Consider the following 27,675-nt stretch of genomic DNA (forward strand, 5'->3'; position numbering starts at 1 on the left):
CGGAAATAATATGGGGATCTGCGCATGACCATTATCATATCTAAAACGAGCATTGTATCTATAAACAGATGACTTGTTTTCTAAGAGGGAACTACTGAAAACTTACGTTTTTAAAGTTGTCAGATGAGTTACTTCAACTTACTTGTACACGCTTTCTGCCTACCTCCATGACATACACATACGTATACATAATTATACATGTATATCAGAGACAGTGCCAATGGTGCATGAAGCAACTGCAGGGGAATTTCACTTAACTCTGTCACCAGCCACTTGCAGGGCTGTCTGCAAATTGTCAATGGATGACGTAGATATAGTATTAAGTCATTGATGTTGAAAGATAGCATGATTTATGTAAAAAATCATCTGCCCTGGATCGTTTTTCAAAGAGATAATTTATGTTTAATATTTTCAAAATTAAGAAAATCTTAATCATAGTGTAAAATATTGATGGATTTGTTTTATTTTTTTTTATTTTTTTTTTCAAAAAGTATTCCAAGGCCACTTACTGAAGAAGTAGGCAATTGACCTTTTTTTTTTTATTTGAAATGAATTACAACACTACAATCTAAGTTCTTTTACATACAATAGATTATTTTCATTATCAACAGAGAAATTTAGGTGACAGACGACACGTTCCTCGAACATCTTTTTTGTATCTCCTCGTAATAAAGAGTTTAAAAAAAAAATGTTTTTATAATGATTTTAAAATGATTAAAATTTACTTGTATAATATGGATATATGCCTAGATGGCCGAGTGGTTAGAGCTGTGGCCACTCTCTGCCAAGAGCGTCTACTAGGTTCTAGAGGTTGTGAGTTCAAAGCCCGGCCCAATGTAGTGAATTTCGCTGTGCTGTATTATTTATTTATTTTTATATCAGCAGTTCAAGTGTATTTTCAAGAAGATTATATAGGAAATTGCATTCTCTAGTATTTTGCAGAAATGCCTGGTAAGGTATCCTAATTTTTTGCAAGAAAGCTTGTCAGAGTAGTAGTAAACCATTAACAAATTCTTGGATAATGTTATATAAAATTGAGGAACGTGTCGTCTGACCTTAAGACTGATTCAGTTTCCTACGATTTAGATCTAGAGAGGATCGGAGATGGGTGGGCCCGACTTGGAAAATTCATCCTTAATAATTAGTATGAAAAGTTAAAATACCAAAAAATAGACTCCCTGGCAAGTGACTTATCCCTCAGACCGTCCTCCCCTGGATAACGTGGATTGCAACATGTGGAACCCTCGCCCAAATTCTCTGCATAAACAAAGCATTATATTTTCTTCGCTGATTTGAGGCAAAGTCACAAGAAAAAGGCCGAAAATGATAGCAACTGTTTATCAAAACTTTTCTATAATTATCTTGTTCCAAATTGAGTGGGCTACAGTCCCTTTTCAGTCATGTGCATGAATTAACTGTTTGTTCCGAGGAGAGCTCCAGATTATTCAGATGGACATCCCTAATTCCAACCTGATAACATGCGAAATTTCAGTTTAAATGTTCTTTGATTGTTTTAAATGTGTGCTACCTGTGTCCAAACGTAAATAAAACTCGGCGTTATTATACATTTACAAGTCCAAAATAAGTAGGTTGCAAATTTAAATAGTTGTAAAACTGTTGTGAGAGTAAACATTACCTACATGTGAAATTCACTTGCAACTTATTTGGTTTAAGAAAAAGGTTGACTCTCGATCGAGCTTAATCTCGGCAAATCTGAAAAAAGAAGATTTTGAACGTCCTTACTCTACACAGGACTGACCAGCGACCAGCATTGACAGCGCGTGTTTGCGACCGTTATTTGGCATTAGTATTAGTGTTATGGCGAGGATTCCCTCGTTCCGGATCACTTAATATCCGTAATCCGGATTACCCATTCCAATGTTTGGATCGGCCATTGAACATTGGGCAAGTTTTCATCGTATTAGATTGTAAACAGTCCGTGTTGTATTGGATATACTGATTTGTAGCGATGTTTTGGTATGATTGACTGTATTTGTATAGGAATTGTTTTATCTGTGTGTGTGACAAGTTGATTAGACGGTATGACATCTATGAACGATGCGGCGAAGGCGTTGAAGCACACTTCACAGGGTTCAAGAGTAGGGACAAACCAACAACAGACAAGAGGGTCCCAAAACCAATCACGGCAGGGAAAACAGGGAGAAAACCCGACCCACGGGCAGTCACGTCAGGGATCACTTCAGGACCAGAATCTCAACCAATCCAGACAGAGATCCCAACAGGATCACAACTTGAACCAATCCAGGCAAAATCATGACTTGAACCAGTCCAGGCAGAGATCTCAACAAAATCATGACTTGAACCAATCCAGGCAAAGATCTCAACAAAATCATGACTTGAACCAATCCAGGCAAAATCATGACTTGAACCAGTCCAGGCAGAGATCTCAACAAAATCATGACTTGAACCAATCCAGGCAGAAATCTCAACAAAATCATGACTTGAACCAATCCAGGCAAAGATCTCAACAAGATCACGACTTGAACCAATCTAGACAACAGACATCCCGTCAGGAGCCAAATCTGAACCAATCACGGTCCCATCATGTAGGTGATGAGGGTATAACGTCCAGACATGGAAGTCAGCGGCTCCCTAGTCAGTTGGACGCTAGATCCAGACAACGGACTCAGGAGGGACTTGGGACACAGAACAGAAACCGGTCAGTGATGCAGTCTGCCGGGGGATGGAGCAACAGAGAGGACCTCCTCCCTCAGCCTGATGAATATCAACAGGTTGTAACCCCACATTCCCAACGTCCATCCCGGAGAGGAGGCGGATCGACCAGGCCGTCACAGGTCTCTCAGGCAAACGGTTCCAGAAGATCGGTGGCTCCTTCTTATCGGGAAGAAGATGAGGACGAGTATGATGAAGACGAAGAGGACGAGGAAAGTGATAATGGAGACTTTGTGGACTATTACCCTGAATACGCCCCACCCCCTTCAGTGAAGCGAAAAGGGGCGAGAGTGGAAACTGCTGATAATTACGAAACCTGCAGTTGTTTTCCGAAAAGGAAAAATAAAAACATTCCGTCCATGGTTTATGAAAATATCACGTGTGTTCATAACGGATTAAAAGGTCAATCGCACGCAGGTGTTTACAGGTTCGATGACAACTGGATCGAAAGAGACGTCCAAACAGCCAACGAACAAAACGTGAGTGGAAAGAAAGGCAAGAAAAAGCAAAAAACAATTAATAGACCAAAGATTAAGTACATTTACGGTTATCCCAAACCAGTCCTCCCTGCGGTTTCAGACGAAGAGGAGGAAGATGATGCTGATGACGATGATGAGTATTATGATGAAGACATGTCTGATGAAGACATAGATGCTTTATCTACCAGGAGTAAAAATCAAGCACGTTCACAAAGTTCCAAAAACAAAGAAAAAGCATCTAAAAAGAGGAAGCATAAGCAAAGAGATAATCTTGGTTCTAGGGTTGAAGAAATGGAAGACGATTACGATGATGATGAAGATGATGAGGAAAATCCTCAGGGTGCGCTTACGCGGGAAGAGGCTTATTACCCGGTGGCGCTCCCACAGATCGGGCACTCCCCGCCCCCGTCGCGAGAGAAGTCTCGTTACTCCACGAGATCACAGAACGCTCTCCCGCCGCTTCCAGAAAGTCCTTTCATTATAGCCAACAAAAACAAGAAAGCGTCCATAAAACCGACGCAGTCTGTCCGTTCAAGCCACAGGGACCCGTCTGTTTCGTACCAGAGTGGTAGACACTCGGCCCCAGATATGCGATCGCTACCGTCGCCCCGGCAACAGAAACCTATCACGAAAACTAGACGGTTCCAAGGTGTTTACTTCGATCCAGGTATGTCGGAACAAAACAAATTTTGCATTATGCACGATTTTTAAATGTTTGATCCAAAGCAAATGATTCATGCTTCAAGCAAGATTTTTAAAATACATTCGTTCCTAAAAATTTTATTCCAAAGTATAAACTTAAATCCAAGTACGTTGGAACAAAACGAATCCACCTCATGCAAGTTTATGAGAATTTTGGCCTGAACATGCCATTTTTTTTTCTTTTATAGTTCGGAAAAGAGCCGTTCCATACGACATATCTTGGAATGGGCACCTCGATCAGAATGGTGGAAGAATGTCCTCGCGCATGCCCAATCGCATGAGAAGTAGTAGTCGGTATAGCAAGACGGATATTCCCGAGGAAGATGATGATTATTACGACGAGGACGACGACGATGAAGATTATGAATATGCAGATAATCGATGAATATGTCCAAGTTCCCAATATTTTGTCATTGCTATACAATAACAGTGCACTAAGCTGGCCTTAGTAGTTGATATTTTTTTTCAAAATGTGACGCAGTATGGCAAGAACCTGTACATATGTATACCCCATATGGTTGTTATTTAGGTCCAGGATCTGGGCACTCGTTGATTAGGTCTGTTATTAAAATGTTTTCAGAAGAGCTAAGAGTTTGTTAAAACACTCATCATGAACACTGTTTTGAGTCCGGTACATGAAGTTGAAGAGTCAAGTGGCTGGAAGCGTAATCTCCATTACACCTGGTGCACAAAAGTTACAATCACTGGGTCAAGGGCTAAACACCTAGGAGCGTAGATTTGTCTTGGAGGAACATGGGTCTATATCTTTTCGGCGTAATTGCGAAAATAATAACGAAGCCAGTTCTCGACTTTCGTTAAATCCCTATTAAAAATTTTACGACAAGTTGTTCATGAACAGCAATTTCCTGTTCTTCTCGGTTACAAGGTAAATACAACCACCGATCAGGTTATATTTACAACGCACTTCATACAAAAAAATTTAAATTCTCTATTACTTTAAAAGTTATTGAAAATCTTTGAATTAGATGGCTTGGTCTACATAATATCTATTCATGCTCATCAAAAGGGAAAATTTATTTCCAAAGAAATTTGAGAATAAAAGGGCCTTTCACGGATGTACCGACCTTTAGTCGCAGTTGGTTTTCTTTCCGAGAGACGTCATATGAAGTTTATTTACCTTAAACTGCAGAACGCAAATGCACGACCCGTTATTTTGCGGTGAGGAACTAGGGATAAATAACGACAGAAAAAACAGGTAAGTGAGAAGGTGATAATGTAAACATTCCTAAATGTTTTTGTTTCGGCATTCGTTAATATTATGTCGTATAGGGCGACATCGGATTCTAGTTCGTGTAGAACTATGTATGTTGAATTCACGGTGGTTTCATTTTAAGTAACATACTAGTAATTGATATAGTTCATAATAGGGCCTGCTTCGTCATATGAAATAGAAACTTAATATAAGAGATATTGGTCTGATCCAACAATTCGTCAATTTTTTTTTTATTGAATAGAATTTCTACATGTGTATATCTCCATTAAAATAAGCATGTTAATTGGACAACTATTTTGGCCACACTTGAACAACCATAAAAAGACTGTCTACCTTATTCTTTAATGGAATTCACTACTGGAAATGGGAAGTTTATCAAGGCACAATGTTTCTTTAACTTTAAAGTAAAGTGGCTCAACACACCAGTGCATTATTTAATGGATCGATAAACAATCATTTTTGGAAAATGATTTTACAAAAATGAGACCGATATCGGCCTTCAATTATAATATGATTTTTTGGGGGGTAATAAGAATCGGAAATATTGTTTTGGCTACGAACAGGATAATTTAGAGCAAAACCTTTGGAATCAATTTATGCTCAATACAATAACAATGTATCTATCATTCATATCAAAGACGGTCAAATTCATATCAAAGACGGTCAAATAAACTTTATGATATTTTTGAAAAAATAATTGTGTTATCGAAAATAAATTATTGTAGATATTTTTAAACCTGTATAAAAACTACAAATTAACTGTCACTCGCATTAAACAATTGCTATAAAATCATTCAACAAGAAATTGAAACGAAATAGTGAAAACCAAGGACAATTGGGAAATCTTTAATTCGAACCGATCCGGATATAATCAAATTGATATTGAACAAAATCACGTAAAGTTGGAAAAAATTACAGTTGATCTTCTAATGCATATCAATTACTTGTAATAAACTGCCGTGAAAATAAATTTTGTAAAATTTCAATTTTAGAATAATTCTGATCGGGAACAGTTCTTTTTTTTAAAATCTGGATTGGTTCAAATTTGATAAATTTGCAAGTTTCAATTTCCTCGTAAAATATTATTGTTTGATATGTGCTTTATGTGACTATTTGTCATTTTTATTTTTTATTTTTTTAGATTTTATCCATAGATGTAAAAGATATAAAAATATAACAATATTAATTTTTAGGAAGTTTTTTTTTCAATAAAAAATTAAATACATTACCAAACCATCTTTGGCATTTGGCATCAATTGAGACAAACGTTTTAAGCACTAAAAATACTCTGTTTGCAATCAAAACAATTTTCCCTATTGCACTGAAGATTCTTCATCGATCCATCAAGAATTATTAATAAAATCGGCGTGTCGAGGAATCCTGTATAAGATTTTACATTGAATTTCTGTGTTAGAGTTATGGCACTTTTCCTGTACTCTCTCTCTCTCTCTCTCTCTCTCTCTCTCTCTCTCTCTCTCTCTCTCATTCTTCTCTCCTGTTTTTAAACACACAAGTGACCCGTCTAAATTCGGACGAATTAACAGGTTGGTCTTCCTTTGAAAAAAAAAAAATAATTGGATATAAGCTTTCCGCATATTTCAAAATAAAATCTTCGCATTATCAGTAAGTTATCTAGATAATATTCAGTTGATGATTAAACCAAGGAATTCTTTTACCACACTGCCAACATCCCGCTTATTCTTGAAGTAACGGAAGTTCACTGCTAGTGTCTGCCCCCGAAGGTCTTTTTGGTGCTGATCTTATCTCCCCTCTTCATATCCACTTACAAAAATGTTTGAGCTAGTTAGTAAAATAACGATATATCATGCAATCTTGTTCTATGCTGAAGCAATTGCGCTTTTATTGCATTTTGTACGGTATAAGAGCACCACTTAATAAGTATAAAAATAAATCGCTTATAATGTACACCGCGTATTTATAACGAGATCAAGAGCAAGCACACACATATGAAGAACATCATATTAATATTTTAACGGCTTTTGATATCTTCGTAATAGCAGTTATGTCGATTGTGAGGCTTTTTATATCGTCTAATTTCAAAGATGGATCACTGTTGAAGTAAATTGAACATTCGTGTATTGCAAAAGGAATGGACAGAATTAAGTCCCTGAACTAAAATTGTCCTCTGCTTTCCTTGTTTATTTTTATCTTCAGTCCCTTTCGCCAATATTTTTCAGTTTAAAACGTTCAATTGACCGTCTATTGATATGTACATTTTCATCTAATATTGGTGCGAATTCGTCTGTTTTCATGATATGATGAGTAGGTTTTTTTCCGAGAGAATGGTCGATGACTTACACTCATCAAATCTTTTCTTGCTCCGCCAGGAAAATGTGTAGATCACCAATTCATTTCATAAAAGATCGACTAGGGTGTGTAATTTTTAGTGTCTGTAACATATTTTCTTAAAGGCTTAAAGTTATAGCAAGATAATCTTTAATACGAAAGCGTAGGAAGCAAAGAGAGACGATGAAAATATATATTGAAATCTGAAGCATCGGTATTTTTCGTTTCTTGTCGTATCTAACAAGGCTGTTTGATTCTCTCAGGCTAGGTGGTTTAGTCAATCAACACTATATTTTGCTTAAAAATTGAATTTAAGGTTGCGAATGTAAAACATGTAGTCGACATGCCTTTATTTGACCAGAGTACAACGCCATAATTGAAAAATATAATCTCTGGGTAATTGAAAAATATAATCTCCGAGTTAAGCGGTTTCAATAAATCAAAGGAATGGAAAATTTTACCGTTAAAAACGCAATAAAACTTATGAAAATGATTGCAAGAATTCACGTTTTTCGCAGGTAATAAATGATTCAAACGTTTAATCCCCAAAAAGATCACTTCTAATAGACCTGTGGTATTTTTATCGAGCGAATCTAAATACAACATGCTTGTGGTAGCTTTTTTATGTACACTTTTTAGCCGCATAAACATTTTCGATTAAGCGTAGACTCAAGGAAAAAGCAAAAATAGTAAACGAAAAGCATGTTTAAAACCTTATCGACTGATAGTGTTAAAAGAGAGATACACCTAAAACTCTTTAATCGCCTATATGTGAAAGATATATCTATTTTTTTCGGCGAAAGTCGAGAAGTTTACAGAGAGTGAAAGAGAGCAAACATTCTTGGTGTACATCCAAACCTTGAACAAGCCAACATTTTTAGCATGAAATAATATTTACAACTAGACACGATCTCGTTGCGAGCAACGAGGAGGTCTTCCGTGCGATTTTTTGAAGGTAATATGACCTTGACTTTGATATTTGACCCTTTATCTCCTTATCGGGGCAACCAAAAAAATGGTGGTTGAATTTTGTTAGGGTCATCATTCTCAGCATTTTATTCTGTATTGATTTTCAAAATGATGCTTTTTAAAATATTTGTTCTGTTTAAGGTATGTTATCAAAGTTTTGTACTTCTGGCTCTTTAAAACCCATTTAAACCCCTTAATACGGAACACATGATAAAATAATTACAATATATTGTTAAATAAATGTGAGATGAACATTATTGCTTTCTAAACATATAACAAAATATTTTTCAGTAAAGTGCTATGGAAGAAAGACTTTAGAGCCCTTTTGGCCCCTACAAATAAAAAAGATAGGTCTTTTGATATTAAACATATTTAGTTCAACAGGTGTTTAGAAATTTTTTGCCATTTTTGAGCTATCAGGGATATGACGTTTTAGGGGCCGACCCCTGATCTCCTTATTGGGGCCAGATAACGAGATTTTTATGATTGAATATTGTTTAAAACATCATTCTAAGCATCTTTTATTCTATATTGCTTTTCAAAATATTTGTCCTTTTTGAGATATATTCGATCAAAGTTTTGGACTTTTGGCCCCTTAAAACCCTTAATTACGTAACCCATTATAAAATTTTTTATAATGTATAGTTTTATAAGTGAAAGATGAACATTTTTGCTTCTTAAACATATTACAAAATATTTCTCAGTAAAGTGCTATGGAAGAAAGACTTTAGAGCCCTTTTGGCCCCTAAATTAAAGGGCCAGCCCTTTTTTCTTGGCATCATACGAAAGTTCCTTTGATATTAAACATATTTTGTTCAACAAGTGTTTAGAAAATCTTTGCCGTTTTAGAGCTATCTGGGATATTAAGTTTTAGGGGCCGATCCCTGATCTCCTTATTGGGGCCAGATAACGAGATTTTTATGATTGAATATTGTTTAAAACATCATTCTAAGCATCTTTTATTCTATATTGCTTTTCAAAATATTTGTCCTTTTTGAGATATATTCGATCAAAGTTTTGGACTTTTGGCCCCTTAAAACCCCTAATAACGTAACGCATTATAAAATTTTTATAATGTATAGTTTTATAAGTGAATGATGAACATTTTTGCTTCTTAAACATATTACAAAATATTTCTCAGTAAAGTGCTATGGAAGAAAGACTTTAGAGCCCTTTTGGTCCCTAAATTAAAGGGCCAGCCCTTTTTTCTTGGCATCATACGAAAGTTCCTTTGATATTAAACATATTTTGTTCACCAAGTGTTTAGAAAGTCTTTGCCGTTTTAGAGCTATCTGGGATAGGACATTTTAGGGGCTGACCCCTAATCTCCTTATTGGGGCCAGATAACGAGATTTTTATGATTGAATATTGTTTAAAACATCATTCTAAGCATCCTTTATTCTATGTTGCTTTTCAAAATATTTGTCCTTTTTGAGATATATTCGATCAAAGTTTTGGACTTTTGGCCCCTTAAAACCCCTAATTACGTAACGCATTATAAAATTTTTATAATGTATAGTTTTATTAGTGAAAGATGAACATTTTTGCTTCTTAAACATATTACAAAATATTTCTCAGTAAAGTGCTATGGAAGAAAGACTTTAGAGCCCTATTGGCCCCTAAATTGAAGGGCCAGCCCTTTTTTCTTGGCATCATACGAAAGTTCCTTTGATATTAAACATATTTTGTTCAACAAGTGTTTAGAAAATCTTTGCCGTTTTAGAGCTATCATGGATAGGACATTTTAGGGGCTGACCCCTAATCTCCTTATTGGGGCCAGATAACGAGATTTTTATGATTGAATATTGTTTAAATAATCATTGTAAGCATCTTTTATTCTATGTTGCTTTTCAAAATATTTGTCCTTTTTGAGATATATTCGATCAAAGTTTTGGACTTTTGGCCCCTTAAAACCCCTAATTACGTAACGCATTATAAAATTTTTATAATGTATAGTTTTATAAGTAAAAGATGAACATTTTTGCTTCTTAAACATATTACAAAATATTTCTCAGTAAATTGGTATGGAAGAAAGACTTTAGAGCCCTTTTGGCCCCTAAATTGAAGGGCCAGCCCTTTTTTCTTGGCATCATATGAAAGTTCCTTTGATATTAAACATATTTTGTTCAACAAGTGTTTAGAAAATCTTTGCCGTTTTAGAGCTATCATGGATAGGACATTTTAGGGGCTGACCCCTAATCTCCTTATTGGGGCCAGATAACGAGATTTTTATGATTAAATATTGTTTTAAACATCATTCTAAGCATCTTTTATTCTATGTTGCTTTTCAAAATATTTGTCCTTTTTGAGATATATTCGATCAAAGTTTTGGACTTTTGGCCCCTTAAAACCCCTAATTACGTAACGCATTATAAAATTTTTATAATGTATAGTTTTATAAGTAAAAGATGAACATTTTTGCTTCTTAAACATATTACAAAATATTTCTCAGTAAATTGCTATGGAAGAAAGACTTTAGAGCCCTTTTGGCCCCTAATTTGAGGGACCAGCCCCTTTTTCTTGTTATCAAACGAAAGCTCTTGTAAATATAAATTTTATTTGCTCTATATATAATGTTAAAATATTTTCAGGAAAGGAGATAAAGAACGAAAACCATTAAAAATTACGTCGTTTTTTCAAACTCCATTTTCGGGTCCAGGCGAGCTTCGACGCCTTTGAAGCCAGACAACCATAAATGCCTTTAAACACATCTACAATCTTTTGTGTACAATCCCTGAAAATTTTAATTCAATATCTTTTTTCGTTTAGGAGGAGATAGCCAGACAAAATGACCCTCTAAAAATCACTAAAACGTCAATATCTCCCGAACGGAAATGACGTCATCAAAATAAAAAATTATATATAAGGTTTTTATCAATATCTACAAGATCTGAAATTTTCACGGAAATCGATCAAGTCGTTTTCAAGAAATCGCTTGTACAAAAATGCGTAAGAAAAAAAAAAAAATAAAAGGGAAAAAGAAACAAAGCAATAACAATAAGGTCTTCCGTTGGAAACGGAAGACCTTAAATATTTCAATCTCTTCTTTAAGACATTTGTGTAATGTATAGTTTTAACATATACTACAACACCATGATGTTTCCCCGATCGAAACTACGGATGCAATACCTCTTACTTCATTCCGTCACAAATGTCTCCTAAACAAAGAATTATGCTGCTAATGTGATGATCCATTTTTTTTCTTGCAATCTTAGCGAATACATACCGTGGAATCAGAATTTCATGGACCAATTTTTGAGGATTCCCAAATGTTTTTATAGGTTCGCGGGGACGTAACTTTTTACAATTTGCTGAGGAATTTAATTCGTTTGTGAGGGTTACCCAGAAGCATCCACGAAATTTAAGCCTCCACGAATAATAATGATTTGTGGTATACATTTTTAAATTGCTAAATCTGTGCAGTTTCAGATGTAGTTGAAAATTCAAAAAGTTTATTAAGTTTTGACTTGTAAAATTATTATGCTGTCTTGTCTGCTCTTGTCGAATTGCCAAATATATGTACAGCTACATGGCACAAACTAGCCATGAAACGTTTTTGAACACGTGATTAAGTTGTAAATTAAACAAGTCGACATTTTGCTAGAATTTGAATTTAACGTGGCATTTATTTTTACCCTAATGATCAATTTTTAAATTAGTTTACCCAGGAAGAGATAAATACATACATTATTTTGCTTCATGGAGGCCTTAATTTTCTTACACAAACTCCAGTATACCCATTACTAGTACATGTATATATATATCTCTGCATGTTCTAAAATGCTGTTGCTTTGACATAGAGTAAAAATTATAATAGTAGTTTTCTCAATTATGATAACAAAATAAAATAAACTGATGCGTGGGAATATCATAATCAATAGGATTTATTTAGTTGAATGTGTGCTGTCATGAAATAGAACACCGCTGTAAAAGGGTACGCTACCGTGACGTCAGGAGTGATTGTATTATTGAGAGAGTTCGATCTAATCTGGGAATAAATGTACATGTACTATTGGTTTTCTCGGTACATTGTTGTAAATGTATTCTATAATTGTGATTCTGAAGGCTGTGCGTGAACTCTGTTTGATGTCATATCATACGAGGCTATGAGATTATGTCGTAATTTTAAATAACGTTCTAAAGGCTATAGAGTTGTCGTTCTGTAAATTTAGAATTTACCGGATGGCAGAAAATATACAACATGGCAGTGTGCACTTGCCAGAGTGTAATTTGACAGATTTGCTTAAAAGTTTTTTCATCCAATGACTTACGGCAATTCTAGGGCGTTAACGTTCTCTATATGCTCTAAAACTAAGTGTGCTCTCCATAATTCTGTACTATATATACTACTTTTACAGATTTATGACTACTATCATCAATGCAAGCGATGCTTCATACGGCTTAAGTGTTGCATTATCCGAAATGTACGCTATAAAATATAGTATTGTATCCGAGGTTAGGATTGTAATATTCAATTTGAAACATAAATTTCGAATTTAGTTGTCATGTTGTAAATTTCAAATTTAGTTGTCATGTTGTAAATTTCGAATTTAGTTGTCCTGTTGTAAATTTTGTATTTACTGCTAACCGGTTAATAAAAAATTTACAACATGACACAGTGCAAAATGTTTGAAATATGTTAGAACAAAATAGAGAGAACTATCCAAAATTAATCATAAAAAGCAAGCTTAGGACTGTGTTGCCCTTATACCTGTGTCTTATTAAAGATAAGAGTATGTGTTTTTGTGCAATAAGCATTTAGAAAAAAAACGACTACTATTCATACTTAAAGTTAAAGAGGGCTGAATGAACATGTCTATTTTCAGACTATATTAATCTCCTTAAAAAAGAGCTATGTATAAAAATAGAGCAAAATATTCATTTTTTAAAATCTAAACATGGATTTTTTTTTCTTTACATCATGATAGTTTATAACTAAACAAATCATATCTGAAAATTTAGGGAAGATCTTACATAATGGTTAATTTGTTAACCACTCAACCTCCTTACCTTGAAGAGACTTTGTCAAAGAGGTATATTCCTTATAACTTTACCGAGAAATTTCATTTCTGAATGCCCTTAACTTATATAAAACCAAACAATAAGTAACAAACGGTGTGTTTCATTAACACTACTTCTTACGAGCAGTTCTGCAATGATAAATCACATACATGAAAGCAAATTATGTTGCTATCATTTTATATGATAAAAGTCACAACCTCTTTGAAGCTTGACCGTCGTATGCGTTAGAATCAAAGCCTTTGGAAAATAATTTTGTATCCGATTGAGAGATATTTACATGCATGTATAGATGTCGTAAGCATTTGCTACCGAAAATCAGATACAAAGCACCGAATAAACCGCCCATTAATTCACCAACCATTGGTTATATAATTCAAATGAATGTAATATACCACTGATTACCGAGTACATTATGTATGTATATATATTCTAATGTGTTTATCAAGTCTAGCTCGATGACTGGGATTTCTGGTTGATCATTCGGGGTCCTGTTTGCGGCACTGGGTGATGGCCACTCTTGATGTTCCTTCTTGTAACTACCGGCCCAGGGTTTTTACACCCGTAATGGAGACTGGCTGCACTCAAAGCGAGACATGTTTCCATCAAACGATCAGCAGGAATGTATTAATGTAAATACACACACATCGTTAAAAAGCCTCTTTGCTATTTAAGACAACCATTTCCCTGTTCGCGTAAATAGTTTACATTATATTTTATTTAAAGGATCCCTTCTCACGGAAGCCCAATTTGACCCCCATGGCAGAGAAAAATGAAGTCAGTTTACATAAACCGTCCGAGGACACACGGCTTTCAAGATTTAGCTCAGTATTGCATGTACTTGCCGAATATTTCCCCGATGTCTCATAGATTTTAGCAAAGCATCACTTAGTTCTAAGACTCGAGTGGTTTTCTTGTGACGTCACTGGGGATTTTTTTTTGTCTACGAGTAGGAGACAGCAAAACTATGATCTTGTACTAGTTTTTCATTTTCCACTTATCATGAGACATAAAAAAGAGCAGATAATGCATAAAGTAAAATCATATGCTTGTTAGCTTTGGCAGACGTCCCGCGGGAACAGCGGTACACTATTGTGTATAGATGGCCAGTAACATCTCCAGGGATAAGATTTGATCAGTGCTCATCAACCTTTGGCCAATACTCATTAGCACCTAATACAACATTCACACAGTGTGAATTATACACGTGCATCCTTTGTGGGGCCAAGGACGGCGACATGCACCGCGTCCAGTTGAAAACATGAGATATTGAGAAAGTGTAAGGAGTAGCATCGTGTATATATCCGTAACGATCAGTCTATAATTACGAACACATGATTAATTGTGTTGAAGTATCTAGCTATTTATAACATGCAAGGTTGAAACAAGACAAGGTTTCTTTATTTCCAAACCCTGCCACTTCAAATAAAAAAAGAAAGAAGGGGGAAAAGTCACTCGTATAACCACGCGAGTATATACATACCGTATTTTGTTAATTATACGGTGTGTTCGAGAGAGCACGATATGGGGATCAGAGTTCAGGTTTCGTGTTTATTGTCTAACAGCTGGCAAGTGTTTTTGCCAATGGACATCAGACTAATGTTATGATTTTGGCAAGAAAGAAGTAAATAGTTGTCATATGTCCCAGGCCAGAGCCAGCGTGTTATATCAGAGAGAGAGAGAGAGAGAGAGAGAGAGAGAGAGAGAGAGAGAGAGAGAGTCTTTATTGCATCAATAGAGTGTAAGCAATTCAACTTTACTCTATTTTAATACCGTTCCCTTAATCTTAACCTATACCTCATTAGATAAACCAGTCGGAGAATATAAAAAGACAAAAATTTAATAGATTTCTGGGAGCTTCTTTATTTCAATCTATACCCGTACATATCACGATTAGAGAAAGGCACAGACATGTAGCATCTTTATCTCATACCCCACATTTTATATAAAAATAAAAATCGAAAAAGACGCAAAACGAAATCACATTGTTAATAAATTAACAAGCTACCGTGACGTCATTGCTATAGTTTAGTTTAACAATGAACTATACGTGTTTACAATACATGTGGTTCATGTGGCTGAACTAGATATATAGAATCTGTTACAACGTGTCAATTAGTGCCAATCTATTGACTAGCACTAACATTACAAATTTACATCCCTTTGTCATGTACAGAGTAAAATCTTGGATGAATATGTACATGTAAATATGATCAGTTCTATACAAATAAATAACGAAAAATAATGAAGATGAGTGACAAACAATTAAAAGAAACTCTTATTATTTACAACGTTAACTTCGAAACAATGTAAGTTTTGCAAATTCACTGTTTAGTGAGACTGGCAGTGAAAAAAGTTCATCTCGGACTTTCTCGAATCCTTCGAGATTTCGTCTAAGTCTTTTGAAGATGCGTTTGATCATTCTGTTAAAGAAACCATTATGGTTCTTAGAATAACTCGATTATCACAATAAGTCAAACTCTAAAGAATTTCCTTTCTTTGAGTATTACAACTGTTACCCCATGTCTTTTCATGAATTTTTATATATTAGTTTATTCATGGAAAACTTTCACAACAAAATCTGACTAGCAATCACGTTTTTCCATATAAGCACCTCAGAGAAAGGCCGTCGGTATATGCTTTAAAACCTTTGGCATTTACAAACTGTTTTCGGACGATAGGTCGTCGGCGGGTCTAACTGACATCTCAACGAATTTCAAAGATAACATTTCGTTGATAGACTTCCAATGGATCCCATCACGGTTGAAGAAATTCACGTGTTTACCCTGTGGGTAGTACTGTCCGTTTAGATTGGAATCATAGCAATCCGAATACCACCATCCTCCCCGGAAGTGTTGCGCGCAGTTATTGTATCCCCTTCTGTCGTTGTCGCGGTCGTGTGTACTGAACATGTTTCCATTGTGGTTGTCACGAACTGATGTCATGGAATCTCCAGCGTTGCCATGGTAACCACGAACGTGTAGCTTGTAATTTTCTGTCTCGTTGCCGATTCGAAAGTAGTTATAGACTGCGTAGTATTTCTGTCCTTTGAAGTCTTCCAAGTCCACTCGCAACTGGAAAGGACCTAGATCAAAATTTAGAAAAAAAATGAAAATAAGTTTTCAGTAAACCCTTAAAACATAAGAAAGGGATTTTACTTCACCTAAAAACTCTGAGTTTGGGTATTGTGTGAGTGTTTGTATAAGAAATCTTTTGAGGCCATTGGCTCGTATCAGCAACATGAGGCCATAGACCAAAATCAGCCGCGATAAGTCAAGAAATTATCATGTTTCCTTTCAATGGAATACTTTACAATGTGTTGGTATGTTATAATACTGATAAGCTAACATTGAATCCTTTCAAACTGTCATTCATCACTAGAGCCAGGAGGTTTCACTTAGCAAATAGACATTTTGACATCAATATTTCGGTCCAGTTCAAGGGCAACCAAAGTATCGAGTGGGTAAGAGAGGGACTGTGATATCTGTTACGATTGCACAAAATCCGTTAATTATTGGACCAAAGCTAATGGATATATTGTATTATTTCAGGATAAAGTGAAGACTTATAAGATTCGGACACTATGGCGTCGCCCATGCGCCGGCCGCTCCCCGCCCATTTGCCAAAACAAAGAGGTCAACAAGCACGGATAGAACTTAACGTTCTCCGACTGGACGAGGATGGAAACAGCTTGTATGACGAGGACTTTGACCCAAATGTCTGTCACTGTTTTCCGAACACCAGCAGTCTTCATATTCCGTCAATGCTCTACGACCACATCAACTGTCCTCATCACAACACCAAACATATTCAGCCTGCTCAAGCGCAAGTGTTTGCATATCCATGGACAGCGGCGACCAATAAACGCCGACAGACAGTAGGAGGGGGAGGGAGGAAACCTCGTTCCCCAGCAGCTGACTCGCTGGTGTCCGACAAGCTAAGCCTAATCGAGGAAGAGCCGCGGACTCCATTCGTCATCAAAACTGCTCCTCCATTTGCTAATCCATCTGTGTTTATGGAAAGCAAAGGGGAACCCCCGTTCACCGCCCCAGCCTATTCAAGATGGGAGAGCCACGGCGGTAAAGATGTTCCACGCGCTCAAAGTGTCCCCTCCCTGACAGGGTATAATCAACCAAGAACACCTAGACAATACGAAGATCCAAACCCCAATATCAGCACTCCATACGTCACTAACTACAACAGAAGGCCCGTCTCTATTCGTGACAGACAATTTGATGGACGCTACATAGACCCAAGTAAGGCTTATCTTAATTCCCATAGCAATAATTATTTTCTGACGGTTCAGTATTAAATAATCTCTGTTTTTAATTGTTTAGAGGATGGGCAGGTTTACAAATTTAGAGTAAAATACGGCAAGAAGGAGATTGAGGCTGATCGCAAGCAGGATGACACAATAAGGGAGGAACCGGAAGAGTACAACTAAGATAGAAAACCACTCAAATACCCTTTTACGGGGACATTGGGTACAGCTGAATATAACTTTTGTCTTTCACTTGAATTTGTAAATATTTGTACATTTATGTGTAAATATGAAATATTAATTTATTGTTCTGTGTGATGTGTGCATGATGTTTAATATTGTATGAATAAATCACCTTGGTTAGTTAATTCATGGAGCTTGTCATTTCCCATCCAGAATTCACCGGAGGGATCTCCGAATCCTTTCTTGTATGTATTCCAATCTCGATAAAAATTTACGGAGCCATCTTGGCGTCTTTGAAACACAGTCCATCCTGTAAATAGTTAAGTTTATACATGTCTTTATCGTTTGTGCAAGTAAACATCAAATGGTAATTATTCGTCCCGTTTAGATAAACAAATTGATGGTGATGATGCATATACATGTAAATACAAAATTACACTTCTCTAGATTTCGTACTGTATGCAAACGAATTGTAGGTCAAAACACATTTTTTGAAGAAAATGAAATTACCTCCGGTGTTGTCAATGGATTTACAAACGACCTTGAAAGGTTCCTTGGACTTCCGTGGCTGAATCTTTATGTAGTAGTCTCCATCGAAACGGAGCCCGCCATGTTTGTATACGTCATGGCAATCTGTAAAAACAAGGGTATTTATGTTAATAATCAGGTTAATAAACATAATTGTTTATCAAAAGTATGTAAACGCTAAAGAACAGGCACTTGTAAGCACCGAATGAACCCCAATAAAAAAAAAAGTCGACCAAAAGTTTATTGGTATGGCTTGAAGGGATTACATGTGAGAGTCCTTAAGGAAGAAGCGGTTTCGTTGTTATAGAGTTTAGAAGTTTAAAAGTCGGATGCCAAAATGAATCGGACCATTTATCAATATGAAAACAAGAGCCGCCCAGTGCAAGAACCTTCGACCAGTGCTAAATCACGGCAGGATTTCCCTCTGTTGACTATCCAAAACTGTGTTTTCTGCACTTTGAACATTCTTTTTGGATAAGGAATCAGTTCATTGCAATAAAGCCATTCCTGATTTTTTTAAAGTATAGATAAACAACTCCCACTTTTGTTTTAATTTAACCCTCCATTTATATTGTTCAATTAATGTCTTTGAAGTTAAATTTGCCTTGAAAAAAATGAGCGAGACGGTTCGTTTAGAAGACCAGGTTTTGTGTTAGAGTGTACACGTGTAACCCATGATCAATACAAAGTTAGGTAATGCACATGATGAACAAAGTCAGCACCTCACTGAGTTTTGACTCACCAAGAGATAATTAACTGCGTTTGATGAGTTTCGGGATTTTAAAATAAATTGAAAATGCCCCAAAAATGTCTTTTTAGTTTGAGTGAAAATGTTCGGATACCAACACGGTAACACAAGTATAAAATATGCAATAAGTAGTAATGGAATCACGATTTGGGGATCTTTAAGAGGTTTGTTTTGGTTAAGGAAAGAAAATCAGATGACGTCACAAAGCGCTAATGCTGCAAGTGGCTTGCACTTCTACAGAGATACTTGCGGGAAATCGTTTAAGGCATTTGTTTTATCTTCATAGAATATCGACACATTGAGTGCCATATTATAGGCATGGTGCATAGTTAACAGCGAGAAATCACGCTTCAGATATATTGTAGTTAAAATATGTTAACACTGCTGATTGCAGACAGACGAATTATATCAGATTTTGCCCATCTATCAAAAATATTACAGAACGCTTCTCTTCCGTTTTATGGCCCGCTACAAGATTACTAACAGCTAAATTTTTTGAGAAGCATAAGATAAAAAGGATAATGCCCCTATCTTATCATCCAAAAAAAGAATATACGTGCAGATTTATTTTTAATTCGGATACAATATAGTTTAAATCATACATTTTCAAAAGTAGTGAAATTTTAAAAAGAGAAATCGCACATAATATGTATCTTTATAGAACTCTACGGTCGAGTCCGCCATAAAAAATTCTTTTGCTGGATAAATAGATGAAACATTTTTAAAATAGGTTGATATTAGAGCCGGTGTTATCCTTTTGAACCATGCATTGAAAAATAATTTTTTCGTATCTACGCATTGAAGCAATAGTTCTTCAAAGTTTCGTTATTATCTTCGAAAGACTTCATATTTAAGCTAACCTATCACAAGAAATGATTAGTTAATTCAAAATCAAAAAGAAAAAGCTTTGCGAAGTAGTTGCAATCATTGATGCTAAGCTCTTTTGCATGTGATTAATCTTTACCTATATACACATTAAAAGCTGTTATCAATTAGAAGTGCAGCAAAGAAGCAACTTATTTTTTGCAATTATTCATTGATCTATCAAAATGGTTTAAACCCCCCCCCCCCCCCCCAAAAAAAAAAACTCCCATTTTTTTCCCTCGATAGTCTGTGAAATTTTCTTTTTCATGTCGCCCTTTAAACTACTACAGTAAAAATCTTCAGTCAAAAAGACAATCAACACAATTTACCGTCAATTAGTAGAACCGTATTGTATTTTGCCAAGCACCAACTTATGGTTGTCGTTAAGTTTTCAATGCGAGAATATGAACATTTTGGCACCAATATCGCCAACAAGGAGTTTCGATATAATAGTTATTCTATTGTAACTTTTTGACGTTAAATCATCTCGACTACTAGATAATTTTCCCCCACTTTTATCACATCTGTTGCCCTCTCCTAATCTTATCATCCCAAAGGCTTAACTTGGTTGACTTCAAAGTAACTAATTTCCCTGATCTAGTGTTTCATTTAACGTGCTGATTGATCCATTAGTTGTCGCTGTCTGTTCTCAGTTGTCAGGAACCTTCGGATATATTTTGTTTCTTTTCTTTCTTTTTTTAACTTTTTCAAAAAGGGGCGTTCAAATCAATTCATTCATAAATTTTAAAATGATATCAATAACAAAAGATTCTGTACCGTGTTCTTAAAATTCTAAGAGTGGATGATCTCTCTCTCTCTCTCTCTCTCTCTCTCTCTCTCTCTCTCTCTCTCTCTCTCTCTCTCTCTCTCTCTCTCTCTCTCTCTCTCTCTCATGCTGACCTGCGTTGTTTAATAGGCACACGAAGCTTAGAGTAAAGTCTGCTCCCACCCGTTCTCTACGATCAGCGATTTCGCTAAAAAGATTACTCCATTGAGAAATCGCTATCTCTAGCATAGTGTCGACAAACACGATGATTCAATCGCTGATCTCGTTAAAGAGATTTCAGGCTTGTCACAATGTAACATTACTTATCTGCTGTTGACTCTATATTAAGCCGTCCCAGGTGTAAAACAAGGATGCATGATTTTGCCATTGTCGTTTGGATTAGGGGTCGGTTTTCTGTCTCTATTACATGGTCCAAAACTGATGATTGGACGCAAACAATGAGTTCTATGTCGACAAAATATAGGGTCAAGTTTCACGGATTGTTCACAAATTTACCCGGTCCTATAGTATCTTTTGATCTTTCTTGATGGGTGAGTCATGGGCAGATAGGCTTAAAGACCTGCCCGTCATAGAGTTTTCTTCACATTTGAGTGTATCACAGTATTTAATCCACTGATTTGATGTATCTGATATATGTGGTGCATATCTTAAATCTCTCTCTAAACAAAGGCACAACAAGACTCAAATGCAGAATTCTGATCTTTGTGAAAACTTATCTCATATATCTTGCTTGTTCCCACCTTAAAGGGCATTTCCTATCAATAATACTTCGGTAACAAAGGAATCAGGTAGCCGTAGATAATAAGAGAAAATAAGAAAAACGAAAAAAGAACAATTTCGAGAGAATGCCAAAGAAATACATTGGGTGTGCATCAACATAGAAATTTGCAATTTCGGAATTGCCCAATAATATTGCTAACTATATATAAAATGACATTAAAGTTTTTTACTGTACCACGTACGTTTGTAAATTGCACATATTATGAGATGCGGAAAATTCTGCTATTTTATTTAATAGCCACTGTTCTTTCAACACCCAAATCAGTTTTAAAAAAGTCGGACAATTCAAACCTGGATTAGGTATGCACATGTAACAGTAGGGGTTGCTTGTTTATATGGACGAAATATTTCAAAAATGTCCGCTATAGCCAACAATCGCAGGAATTGGACCAGAATCTACATGATAATGGAATTGACTTTACAGAATCATATCGCAGAATAAATACTCATGGTATGCGAGAACTTGTGAACATTTGGGGGAATATCACACCGTCAGCGCTCAGGGTCAGCGTGGTTAAATGGGGAGAAGCATTGGGTACAGACAGAATAGAACTGCTGACTTATAGCAATTAAAAAAACGAAAGAGAAATAAAAAATATTGATGTATATTCATCGGCGTAAAAATAAGGTTGCTCTTTATTAATTGAGCAAACAATCATAAAGCATTAATTGTGCTTTCTTGCGTGTTTCTATGTATTGCATTTCACGCCAACCAACCGTGCATAATTCGGCCTTGTTAAGAGAGGTTCGACACAAATTCCGGCGAAAGTAAAAAGTTAAACAAGAAGATAAAGACAGATATTTTAAACATGTTTTAAATGGATTGTTCTTTTCTACAGGGGGTGCAAATACTATAACTCGAAAAACAAATATTGGAGGTTTTGGGCCAGCTGTTCTTGTGGCCCTTTATCTGCTGTGGGCACCAACTGACCCCCCGACATCGAGTCCTTTACCCAGCTAATTCTTAATTCTGTGGTTACTAGTAAGATAGGTCATAATGAGGAGATTGTTTGTTGTATGATAACCGACTATATTCACTGCATATGTTGACGCCTTTTCCGCCTTCTCCAAACAAGATCTCTGATATATTAATCAGCATAGCAGAAACCCACAAGATATGTCAATAACATAATAACAACAACATATAGTGAGCTCGGGATTCCCGAGTGCACAAACTCGGCATAGCAAAAGAAAATACTTGCATTAACTGTCTTAACCGAGAAGCAGAGTGTGGTGTCTTGCTTCTCTTTTTGATTTTTCTTAAATATTTATCTTGGTTTAGTTCACATTCAATCTCGCTTGTCGAGATGTTTCGACTGATTTCCTCTTGGTTGTTTCGGCTCGCCATCCAGTGATTAGCAGCACTGTCTGTTTTGAATTATACCGTTCGTTCAGAGCCATCGACACACTCAGACTTCAGACTTTCTAGGTCGCCACATGATTTTTTTCTCTAATTTCCCTCATCCTTGACATTCATATTTGATCAAATTATCCATGATTATTTTTATTTTAAAGAAGAGCTCTAGTAAATAGAACCAATTTTAAAATACTCGTAATTTACAAAATTTTTTTCTCTTTAAACAAGCCTTGTAAAACTAAAATAAAGCGGCGCTATGGGAAGGCATTTTTATCTAACATCTCCTTTCTAAAGTTTCAGAGAAAATGTTTCACTTTTTGCACTTTTACTGGGTGGGCGCGAATGCACAAGCGATGTTATCGAGATCATTGGATTAACGAGATTAGAGCGAAGACAAATGCATCTCACACAATCATCTGGCCGGGATCATCTATAAATCGAGTTAATCTGTTTGTTGGCAAGAGATTATTGTATAGTGACAAATATCCGCGAGGTCGAAGAAACAGGGAATAGGTCACCAAATGTCAAAATTAATTTTTATTTATTTCTACCGGGGGCTGTATTAATACACTGGACGGCCATAACTTAAATTACTGACATCCTACCAGAGAAATAATGTCACTACTAATTTAGTATATGTCCAAGAAAAATGGGAGCTTAAATTGATTTATTCACCTATATTTCAACGTTATTGAAAAAATATCTCTTAGAAGTTACCCCCACGCATACCATTTTCCGTATTCATTATCAAAGATTACTTAAGATTCAGATTTATGCTTTACTTTATTTCTTGTAATCTCATATTACACAGATATTTGTACTTGATCTGTAAAATACCAATGTGCCACCTGCTCATACCAATTATATTTAACCAATAGCATTTAAGTACATCAAATATGATAGCAGGCATTATACACTCGCTTGCAAGGACGTCAAAATGACAAAATACAAGATTCTTTGCATTCTTGAATTTCTGACAACTTTATGGCACTAGACCCATTTTAAGTTAAACTGGCACCTTAGTGTTAACAAATTTCTAAGGCATTTTGTCACTCTGAACAATTGAAATAACTTTTCAACTTTACAAAAATTAATATATAAATGAATTGATCATAAAAAAACAAACAGTCTACACTATCAATAGCATAGAGAGTGATTTTAACCACCAAGAGAAGAAAGGGTACCAAACGTAGATGACATTTGAATATGGAAGCAATTGCATTAACCATGCCATCATGCCTTTGTGCGTTATAAAATATTTGACTTTTTCTAAAAAAAAAAAATAAAAAAATAGAAAAACTTACGTTTGGGGAATCCTCTCTTTGGTTCCGGTGTTGTCTTCGCGGATACAGTTATCGCCGGCGTCGTCACAACTTCTGGTGCAGCAGGTTGCACAGTCTTTGGCGGGGACATGTTTCCAAGTCTGTCTATCGCCTCTGTTAAATTCTTAACAACATTTTCTAAAACTCCAAAATGTCCATTTAAATTGTCCATGCTTCTCTTCTGAGAACGAATTTGATTCTTAAGTCTCTCCAAAGATTCATTTGAGTTCAAGACAAGATCTCTATATGACCTTGTAGAATTGGGGGATACGTCTTGTTGCAAGATGAGTTTCTTTTCAAGCGACCTGAATCTTTTATCAAATTCTGCTGACAATTGTTTGTAAAACTTCCGACATCTATTGCCCTTGTGAGCTTTGGGCTCTACGAAAATACAAACACAGACGATGGACAACACGCGAATCAAGTTATTCAGATTCATTTTCTTTTGGAATCAGTCCCGACGAATTGCACAGTCAAACAGATTCATGCGATTGCACACACAAAAAGAATTTCGAGAAATGAATATATCCGTCTTCAATGCAGGATTTTCTTTTGTGTGGAGAGATGCCTTTTCACTATAATCAGGAGAGGACAGCCCCGTTATAAATCACGTCTTTGTCACTCGGATGGAAAACATATAATGTATCAGGTATCTTGCTCCATGTCAGGTATATTGGGGGTAGACCAACCTTTTTAAAAGGAAAAAAAAACAACAGCTGATCTCGCTCGTCGTGGGTCTGTATCAACTGGAGTAATGCGGGGCAGTTGCCGGTCTGTAAATAAGAGAGAGAAAGAAAATAGAACTAGAAGGCTAGGCTTGCCGATAGAGGGCGGTCTTTTAAACGCTAATACAATCTATTGTTCCAAACCGTCAGCAAGACCTACCCAGGTCCCCTGTCTGAACTGTCAATAAGAGACAGTGACTTTATTTTTTGTTGTCCGTTAGCACCTGTAATCCGTTTTAAACCTTTTCGTGCCGAATGCGGACTCATCCCCAAATATTGATTTCACTGGCTATTGTCAATTCCACATATTAGTTTTTCTGCCTCCATTTTAACCCCCATTTTAACACATTAAGAAGAGAAAAAAAAGGTTCAACTGGTAAAATGAGGCTTAGAGCACGAACGAATTCTGGCAACCGCAACGGATACGCCGGTTGTAAAAACAAAATATTTTGGGAATATTTATTAGCTCAATTTCGCCGATTTGTATAACAGAAAGAAGACTTTATCTACCACATATACCTGTTAAATTTTTAAGCTTGCAGTTAATGTTTGCTATTCAATTTAAACATGAAACATAAATAAATAATACCGAGATTTAAACATAATCAATGAGAAATGAAACACTCGGGTATAAGGTTTCTATCTGGGCCTCGGAATAAAGCTTTCTTTTCGGCCTCTTTTCTCGACGAAACACTGTCAATATTATTTCAAATCCCAGCCAAAACCTGGACAATAAAAGTTAAATTTCTATTTTTTGTCAACTTGATTCGGTTTAACAATACAAAATTAACTAAGTTTTGACTGTTCATTTACACAATTCCGTACAAACCTGAAAATGTATTGAGTTACGATTCGGCATGCAAATGAAACCTGCGACATTCCTCGGAAATAGATATGAATTTGATATTTGTATGCTTATAAGTGAGGAGCAATCTATTGTCCTGAGTTGTTTAGATTTTGTGTTGAATTATATTGGCTGTGACATTGGCCGCGAGGGGAATATACGGGCCATTAGTTCACTAATTCGCCCCACTTCTTTTACAGACTAGCGCCTACACACCCTCGTAACACCGCGGGTGCGAAAAAAGTCATAAATTACCGATACAAATTGTAAAAACGTCTGAGAGCCAATACATTATCTTAATTATCAAAGAAAACGGACATAAGGTGTCACTTTTAATTACAACCTACAACTTCAAGCCAGTTGAGCAATAAAATAAAATAAAAAATGTAGTAGATTATTGTATCGTGCAGACTTTGCATTAACGGAAGCTTTTGTTTAAACTGCAAATTATTTTTATGAATAAATTTTCATTAAAAAAATTTACTTTATTATGTCAAAGTCAAAAATAAAAGCATGCACTACCGGAATAAGTGTACAAGTTCAAAACTTTATATAGTTTTGTAGCGCATTTTTTTTCTTACCTTTAGGAAAAAAAACTACTAAAGCAGAATCTGTGCGTTATAAGTATTATCCAAAAAATCCAAAATAGTGTAAAGCCGACACGGAGAGATGAGAGAATTCACAAAATGTGTTCAGTGTACTATCGCCGTGCGAGCAGCGAGAACATCTGTTCAAGTTACTATATCGCCAATGTGTTCTCTGCTCGTAGCCTTCGTAAGAGATGAGAGCGTATTTCTGTGACTCACGAACTTATTACAAACGCTAGCTAGCGGATACAAAAAGAACTGGGCGCTCTTATCAATACTGTACCAAGCATCCGTCTTGTAATAGGACACCGAACCTTTTTATTCTGTGTGTGCGGGGGTTTGTGTGTGTGTTTTTTTTATATATATATACAACAAATTAATTAACACAGAGATTTAAGGGAATTAATTGAAAATTAAAAGATTAGATAAAATTTGCGTCTGTTTTGAGACGAAATTAGGGTGTGAAGATTTGTGAGGTTTTTTCATTAGAAGTGTTCGTTTTACCACGTCAATTAGGTTACGGTTGGAAATATGCTTGATGAACCGCGGGGGTCCGCTGTTGTCTAGTAATCAAACACACCCTCTCTACCGGGGGTTCTGTCTCAGCAGGGATTTTTTACTCAACACCGCCATGTATACTCATTGCATCAGTGGTATTTGAAACATGCCATGTATACTCAAAACTGTCTTATCATATAAATAAATTTGTGTGGGAAAAATTTTCCCAACTTTTCACCGTAACATTATACTAGTATATAAATCGCATGAATTAAAAAAATCTTCGAATTTGAAAAATATAAGATTATTTATATTTTCATGAAATTCTAATGTTACTTTTAAAGAAGAAAGAATAAAGAGCCAACTTTGAATATTTGGACAAACAAATTTAGCGCATGAAACTTACGGAAAAAATACTTACCTAACGTGAATTTGCTTTTATTCCGTTTCGTTCAATAGACCGGTCTAAAACTAACTCGAATGAAATATCTTGTGCAACCTTGTGTTGCATAAGGCACCGAAATAATCAAATTTGTGCAAGCTTAAGATATCTTTGGAATTTTAGTGATAAACAATAGGGACAATGACTTAAAGAATACCCTAATTACAACAGACCGAAGATAAAAATCAAAACTTGATCTGTAATGTCTGTCAAAATAACAGCCACTTTGTGCAATTCAAAACACATTGTCAAATGCTTCGTTTCTCTCTCTCCGCTGGTGGTTTTTTTTGTCGCTATCAACTTGACTCATAATTAAGATATGCAAACAGATAGATCAATTGAACG

The 27,675-nt window shown here is 35.8% G+C and overlaps 3 protein-coding genes across 6 annotated transcripts; 2 read left to right on the forward strand and 1 right to left on the reverse strand.

Annotated features, from left to right (window-relative positions):
- The first annotated feature begins 2,042 nt into the window (after positions 1 to 2,042).
- On the forward strand, positions 2,043 to 15,744 carry LOC105323380 (uncharacterized protein DDB_G0290301). Of its 3 annotated transcripts, none has more exons than XM_066079303.1 (5): positions 2,043 to 3,840; positions 4,064 to 4,761; positions 4,922 to 5,091; positions 13,854 to 14,036; positions 14,131 to 15,744. In XM_066079303.1, the coding sequence occupies exons 1-2, from the start codon at positions 2,043 to 2,045 to the stop codon at positions 4,258 to 4,260; spliced, it is 1,995 nt and encodes a 664-aa protein (XP_065935375.1). In that variant the 3' UTR covers positions 4,261 to 4,761; positions 4,922 to 5,091; positions 13,854 to 14,036; positions 14,131 to 15,744. The 3 variants fall into 3 exon arrangements, with proteins under 3 accessions (XP_065935375.1, XP_065935376.1, XP_065935374.1); XM_066079304.1 differs by having other exon boundaries at positions 2,043 to 2,332; positions 2,372 to 3,840; positions 4,064 to 5,091; XM_066079302.1 differs by having other exon boundaries at positions 4,064 to 5,091.
- On the reverse strand, positions 15,243 to 27,453 carry LOC105346114 (ficolin-2). 2 transcript variants are annotated; one of them, XM_011454584.4, is made up of 5 exons: positions 27,310 to 27,453; positions 24,217 to 25,007; positions 18,359 to 18,481; positions 18,021 to 18,158; positions 15,243 to 16,489 (listed from the first exon to the last, which is right to left on the reverse strand). In XM_011454584.4, the coding sequence occupies exons 2-5, from the start codon at positions 24,671 to 24,673 to the stop codon at positions 16,062 to 16,064; spliced, it is 1,146 nt and encodes a 381-aa protein (XP_011452886.3). In that variant the 5' UTR covers positions 24,674 to 25,007; positions 27,310 to 27,453; the 3' UTR covers positions 15,243 to 16,061. The 2 variants fall into 2 exon arrangements, with proteins under 2 accessions (XP_011452886.3, XP_011452885.3); XM_011454583.4 differs by lacking the exon at positions 27,310 to 27,453 and adding an exon at positions 26,385 to 26,599.
- On the forward strand, positions 16,645 to 18,033 carry LOC136273791 (uncharacterized). Its single transcript, XM_066079306.1, has 2 exons — positions 16,645 to 17,660; positions 17,742 to 18,033. Exons 1-2 carry the CDS (start codon positions 16,988 to 16,990, stop codon positions 17,846 to 17,848), a joined length of 780 nt encoding a protein of 259 aa, XP_065935378.1. The 5' UTR covers positions 16,645 to 16,987; the 3' UTR covers positions 17,849 to 18,033.
- Positions 27,454 to 27,675: the final 222 nt, after the last annotated feature.

Source organism: Magallana gigas, chromosome 3 (genome assembly GCF_963853765.1).
Source record: "Magallana gigas chromosome 3, xbMagGiga1.1, whole genome shotgun sequence".
Classification (NCBI taxonomy): domain Eukaryota; kingdom Metazoa; phylum Mollusca; class Bivalvia; order Ostreida; family Ostreidae; genus Magallana; species Magallana gigas.

Coding starts and splice junctions, on each gene's coding strand:
- LOC105323380 (XM_066079302.1), top strand. CDS start 2,043: ATGACATCTATGAACGATGCGGCGAAGGCGTTGAAGCACACTTCACAG. Junction 3,841..4,063: donor AGGTGTTTACTTCGATCCAG/GTATGTCGGAAC, acceptor TTTCTTTTATAG/TTCGGAAAAGAGCCGTTCCA.
- LOC136273791 (XM_066079306.1), top strand. CDS start 16,988: ATGGCGTCGCCCATGCGCCGGCCGCTCCCCGCCCATTTGCCAAAACAA. Junction 17,661..17,741: donor TGGACGCTACATAGACCCAA/GTAAGGCTTATC, acceptor TTAATTGTTTAG/AGGATGGGCAGGTTTACAAA.
- LOC105346114 (XM_011454584.4), bottom strand. CDS start 24,673: ATGAATCTGAATAACTTGATTCGCGTGTTGTCCATCGTCTGTGTTTGT. Junction 18,482..24,216: donor AAAGAGAGGATTCCCCAAAC/GTAAGTTTTTCT, acceptor TTGTTTTTACAG/ATTGCCATGACGTATACAAA. Junction 16,490..18,020: donor CCATGAATTAACTAACCAAG/GTGATTTATTCA, acceptor ATTTTGATCTAG/GTCCTTTCCAGTTGCGAGTG.